Below are 6000 nucleotides of genomic sequence, written 5' to 3' on the forward strand. Positions count from 1 at the left end.
TATGGTCCGAACCGGTGGTCCCGGTGGCTGAGTGAGGTAGGCTGCAGAGCGCGGCACAGGGATTCTTTTTTATTTTTCAAGGTTGCTTAAGGAGAGCAGGCAATCGCTCGGAGCGCTGGTGCAACTGCTTGACAACCTTGTCAGATCATTCACGTCTGTGTCTGCCGTCATCCTTTCTGACTTGTGCTGAGGTGTTCTTGGCGCTCGGCCGAGTGATTTTGGACTGTACCCCGGGCATTTTGAGTACAAGGTTAGGAGACTCTCTCTCTCCACATTCCTACTTTAGTCAGTGGTCCGTCCACTCACGTTATGAACGCATGGCCTGGCCCGTGTGTGTGGGCCGTGTTCTGTCAGTTCCTTTGCACAGGCCTGCTCTGGGGGCTCCCTGGAGGCCAAGGTCACCCCTGGGCCTATTCCACCCATCGCAGTGTTTGCTGTGTGATCCTGGTCAGTTTTATAAGTGGATGTGTCGGGAACTTGGGACAGATGAACGTATCCCCATTCTGCTCCGGACCGAACTGTGTGCGCCCCTCCTCCCACCCAGATCCTCGTGATGAAGCCCTAACCCTCATGTGCTGGTACTTGGAGCTGCAGCCTTTGGGAGGGGGTTGGGTTTAGCTGAGGTCATGGGGGGGGGGGGGCTCGTGCTGGGGTTCAGGCCTTTGTAAGAAGAGTCAGACACCCCCCCCCGTGAGGACCCCTGAGCAGCCCGTCTACAAGACAAGAAACTGAGCACCAGGCATTTGACCCTGGACTCCTAGCCTCCAGGACTGAGAGAGAGCTGCACTCACACTTCTCTCCCCTTCCTCCCCTCTGAGTGAAGCCTCTTGCTCTCAGGAGGCCTCTGGGAGTCCCAGCTGGCCTTCCCACCTGTCCCCAGAACCACGGCCATTGTGGCGTGCCCCTGGCCCACAGCCTCAGTCCCTGTGACCTTGAGAAGAGCCGTGCATGCTGGTCTCTGCAGATTCAGCTCCTGCTGCCCCTTCTCACTGCAGCTTTACCCAATGTCTTCCCTCCAAGCCCCCAGGCCCCAGGAGACTGACTGTCACCTCCTCTGGACCATGATTACCTGGGCTTAACCAGCCTGATCCTAGGACGCCCCCCCTGCCCCCCTGCACCAGGCCAGGGCACCCATACCTGCTAGCTCTAGCCCCTCACAATGGCTTCGACTTTTCTGCCCGTGCTTCTGTGTTCTGGTTACATGACCCAGGGCCTGGCTTCCAGGAACCAGCAAACGCAACAGGAATCTTCCCTGCACTTCCTGCCTAACTCTCCCGCGTTCGCTTCCAGCAGCAGCGCCTTGCAGTCCACCAGGCTGCCTTCACCTTGGCTTCTGGTGCCTCCCGGCCTGTGAGCCCTTCCCTCTTCTCCCTCCGTTAAGTCCTCTCGGCCTTCTCCAGCAACAAAAATTCCTCTTCCATCAGAACGGCCTCCCATGAACCCAGCTGGAATTCATGGCTCATTAATTAAATTGAATCCCAGATGTGAGAGAGCATAGCAGGTGGGAGAGCTCCAGGCCCTGTGCCCTGTTCTGCGACGTGTGGGACCTGGGCAAATGCTCCCCCAAGGCTTCTGGCCTCTGGTTGGTGCCAGGGCCCCATAGAGACCCCTGGCTCCATGGGGATGTGAATGGCAGCGCTTCATGGCACGTGGGGGTGTTTGAGGGCTGGAACGCCACACTTGCTGCTGTCAGAATCGCCCGTCCTGTGTCTCGGGCACGTAGCCTGTGTATGGGAGGTGTGGCCTACGACTGTCCTGTACTTCACCACATGTGTCTCTGCTTCGGTTGGAAACATGCCCAGGCCCAGTGCCCATTTGTACTTTAAGAATCTGTAACCCTGCCCAGCTGGCGTGGCTCAGTGGTTGAGCATCAACCTATGAACCAGGAGGTCCCGGTTGGATTCCCAGTCAGGGCACATGCCAGGGTTGTGGGCTCCATCCCCGGTGTAGCGGGTGCTGGAGGCAGCCGATCAGTGACTCTCTCTCGTCATTGATGCTTTTATCTCTCCCTCCCCTCTCCCTGCCTCTTTGAATTCAATAAAAATGTATTTTAAAAAAGAACCAGCAACCCTGTAATGGGGGCCTGAGGGATGTCTGGGGAGAGGTGGTGACATTTCAAAGTTCAGAATCTGTGTGGCAAACACTTTGTTGGGGCGGCCAGATGTACCTCAGTGGAGCTGGCAGGGAGCCAGCCAGTGCAAGCATGTGGAGCTTTTAAATAAGCGACAAGACGAAGAGCACCCACACTGGTGATGGCCAGGCAGCGGCTTTTATTAAAATTGCTCCGATCTTATTGACTGGGTCTAGGTGATCATGTTTTTTCCTCCCTGATAATCATGTTTTTGAATAAACCAAAATTAATTTCATATGAAGAAAAAATAGCATTAGATAATTTTATTTGCGAACCTTATTTTCACGACTATTTACAATATTTAATTCCTGCAGATGCATTTTTCTTCTCAGAAGAAGACGAGAGAAAGGGTTACATGAAACTGCACCCGAAGAGGACAACGGGGAGCAGAACTACTGGGCAGTGTTTCACGTTTGGCCTTGAGGATGATCCCTCCAGCGTGCTTAGAACTGAAAATATTTGGATTTCAAAACTAGACGATAATTACATGGCAGGGAAGATGCTGCATGAGCTTTGGTGTCTAATAATCTCATCGGTAGAACCTGCAGAGAGGCCTCATGTGGCTGATGGCTCCACTGGGCGCTGGGAAGGGTCTGCAGTAGACCCCTCAGGTTCGGGGTGACAGTGGGTGCGACCCGGTGGGCACAGCGAAGGGACTCAGCCACGGGCACGGCTCTCCCAGCAGAGCGGCTTCAGTGCTCCGTGTCCTCTTGCGTCAAGGAAGCCAGAAGCTCTTGGCCAACGTCTGCCTGCTTTTCCGTCTCATCTGGATGGTTCCTCAGCCTCAGCTTGGTCTCCAGTCTCTGCTTCCATTCTTCTCTGAGCCTGAACAGAGAACAGAGAACACACAGAACACACAGGGGACACTCATCTCCTGGGCTGTTGGTTCGGGTAAAGCTTTCTTCCTTTTCCCCCTGACCGCGTGTGTGTGTGTGCGTGTGCGTGTGTGTGTGTGTGTGTGTGTGTTTCAGGTTGTAAAAGGCATGCAGAGGACTTGCAAATTTAAATATGTACATGTTTTAACTCTCACTTCTGTTCAACGTACCCTAATCTCAATCCTCTGAACTTTCCTTTGAAAGTGCAATATCTTTAAAGTATTGGGGGCGGGGGAGCGGGGACCCTGTCAATCTAGAATTGTTTACCCAGCAAGGCTGGCATTCACATACAGAGGCTTTAAGATGTGCAGAAACGGAGAGAGTCCTTCCTGGCGGACTGCCACGGCACATGCTAACGGCCATTCCTTCAAGCAGAAGGGAGTCGGGGTCACGATGGAATAAAAGCACCTGAAAAGGCAGCTGTGTGGATGCATATTCATAACTTTTTCTTACTATTTGATCCTCTTTAAAAGATAATCAGTGGTTGAAAGCAACGCTGTTCATTATGTGACATGGGGTTTATAACACATGGAAGTAAAAATGTACTTTTGTACAATAGCACGACAGCCAGGAGGGGGAAATGGCACCATCTCGCTGTAAGGCTTTTACACGCTAAAGGAGATGATGCACCCTTGAAGGTGTGTGGTAAGTTCAGGGTGGATATGTAAATCCTAAAGCAACTACCAAAATAACACAATTACAATCCAATTACCTGGGATAAAAAAGCAGTATCCAAATACATGCTCCCCAAATTTCGTGTAACCCTCATGCACTAGAACCAGTGACAGAGAGAAGAGATAAAACAGAGTATACATTTGGGGGGTTTTTTTTGGTTTGTTTTTTAAATATATTTTTATTGATTTTTTACAGAGAGGAAGGGAGAGGGATAGAGAGTTAGAAACATCGATGAGAGAGAAACATCGATCAGCTGCCTCCTGCACACTCCCCATTGGGGATGTGCCCACAACCAAGGTACATGCCCCTGACCCGAATCGAACCTGGGACCCTTCAGTCCGCAGGCCGATGCTCTGTTCACTGAGCCAAACCAGTTAGGGCTACATTTGTTAATGTATAAGAATTGTAAAACCATAGGTGGTGGCAGCAACATATGCATGGAAAATTAAAATAATTTCATCCTCTGAGATGCCCTTCTGGCATTCTTCTGGGAAAGTCAATTTTGCATAAAGAAATAGACACACAGGATGCTAATGCTGTGTCAATGTGTGTTGTTGTTGTAGGCTTCTGACAGTGGGGAGGTTGTGCCTGGCGGGAGGGGTACGTGGGAACTCTACTTTCTGCTCATTTTGCTGTGAATTTGCTCTAAGAAATAGTCTATTTTAAAAAAACACATACTTTCTCAGTGCACTTCTCCCCAGGCGCCGCTCCTCCGATTCTCGGTAGAAGGTCTGTTTGCCGATTTCCCTTTCCCAGAAGTGTTTGAGCTCGTGACAGGTGTTCCGGCAGAAGACCTCCCGGCGGACGTACTGATTGTTCATCCCCTGGAAGAGAAAAGATCAGCCGAACCCTCGCAGAACATGCTCCCTGGGCCTCTCGAGGTGCTGACATCGTTTACCTGAGGGATACCCCGGCCCGTACAGACCCTCAGCATCAGGAATAACAGCAGTCACAGGTGTGAAAGCAGAAGCTCCCTGCGGGCCTGGCAGGTCCAGGCACCTGGCTCATACCTCTGCCCTTCCTCCTCCTCACAGAAGCATGGCTTCTCAGCTCTTCATGGACAGCAGTGTGCAGGCCTGTGTGCATCTGCTCCTCACAGCACCCCTGAGTGGACACACTGTCCCATTTCTAGGGGCGTCTGAAGGTCACAGTGCTTGCATGGGTCCGGCAGCATCGCCGGCGGGAGGCAGACTGCAGACTTGGGAAAGTGCTCTAGCCCTTTACTCAGGGTTTGCCCAGAAAACAGTCCCAGCGCCAGACGCAGCCGAGCAAGCACTTTGGGGTGCGTGCATGTGCGTGTGTGGAATGGCTCATGTCAGACACTCAGAGTGCTCAGTTCTCCATGAAGAAACTGCCCAATGCCCAGACCTGGGGGGTGAGGGAAAGGGTTAGAGGCTACTGTCCAGGGAGAGGCAGTGCCCAGCTGGGAGCGGCGAGGATAAGGCACAGTGGACGGGTTCACAATATTCTGGGGGTGTCAACTCAGGTGGTGAGTGAAGGTGAAGGCATCAGGGGGAGCCTCCAGCGGCTGTACCTGTGCACAGAAGGGAAACAGCAGAGCAGGCCCGTGGGGAGCAGGCCCGTGGGGAGCAGGCCCGTGGGGAGCAGGCCCATGGGGAGCAGGCCCGTGGGGAGCAGGTCCGTGGGGAGCAGGCCCATGGGGAGCAGGTCTATGGGGGACACACACTCGTCACAGGCACCGGGATTTCCTACGACAGGAGCTGGGGTGGGGGTGGGACATAAGGAGAGTCACCTGACATGGTCTGAGGGGAAGGGACATGCCGATGAGTGGGTGGGAGCACCGGGTGCGGGAGCAGACTGTGCCAAGGCCTGCGGGATGGTCTATGGAAGCAGAGACCCTGAAGCGGATGGGGGCGCCCTGGGGTGGGGGAGGGGACTCCAGGTTATGACTTGTTTCTGGGGATGGTTACACGGCTGCATGCAATTGCCAAAACGTATCCACGGGCAGACGCTGTGACACAGGAGCTACGCCTCAGGAACAGAAATGCTCCTGTGTTTGGACCAGAGTCATCGAAGCTCCCGGCTCTAAGCTCCTGGGAGACCCTGTCGGGCCCTCACGGTGAGGGGTCCCTCAGCCCGTCCTTCACGTGTTCTGTGAGCACGTGTTTTGGTTTCTGGCTTCTGAAACGAGGGCACGGCTCCACCTGGCAGAAACGTGAGGGGCAATAGCAATCGGTGGCGAGCCCTCTGGAAGCGCAGGGGGTTGTCCTTGAGAAACACATGCTCTGCTCCTCTGTCTCCTCGGCCAGGAACCCGCCACCAGGTCCCACGTCCACGAGAACTGGCGCTGCTTCCTGC

The 6000-nt window shown here is 53.8% G+C and overlaps 1 protein-coding gene across 1 annotated transcript; it reads right to left on the reverse strand.

Annotated features, from left to right (window-relative positions):
• Positions 1-2380: 2380 nt before the first annotated feature.
• FAM240A (family with sequence similarity 240 member A) lies at positions 2381-4508 on the reverse strand. The gene is made up of 2 exons (XM_081106514.1): positions 4360-4508; positions 2381-2956 (listed from the first exon to the last, which is right to left on the reverse strand). Exons 1-2 carry the CDS (start codon positions 4500-4502, stop codon positions 2824-2826), a joined length of 276 nt encoding a protein of 91 aa, XP_080962640.1. The 5' UTR covers positions 4503-4508; the 3' UTR covers positions 2381-2823.
• Between the last annotated feature and the right edge of the window lie 1492 nt (positions 4509-6000).

This window comes from Myotis nattereri (genome assembly GCF_964212035.1).
Source record: "Myotis nattereri genome assembly, chromosome: 14".
Classification (NCBI taxonomy): Eukaryota; Metazoa; Chordata; class Mammalia; order Chiroptera; family Vespertilionidae; genus Myotis; species Myotis nattereri.

What these genes read in the sequence shown, in the direction of transcription:
- FAM240A (XM_081106514.1), bottom strand. Translation starts at nt 4,502, where the DNA reads ATGAACAATCAGTACGTCCGCCGGGAGGTCTTCTGCCGGAACACCTGT. An exon ending in GGGAGAAGTGCACTGAGAAA is followed by an intron (nt 2,957 to 4,359) that starts GTATGTGTTTTT and finishes TTCTCTGTTCAG; the next exon opens with GCTCAGAGAAGAATGGAAGC.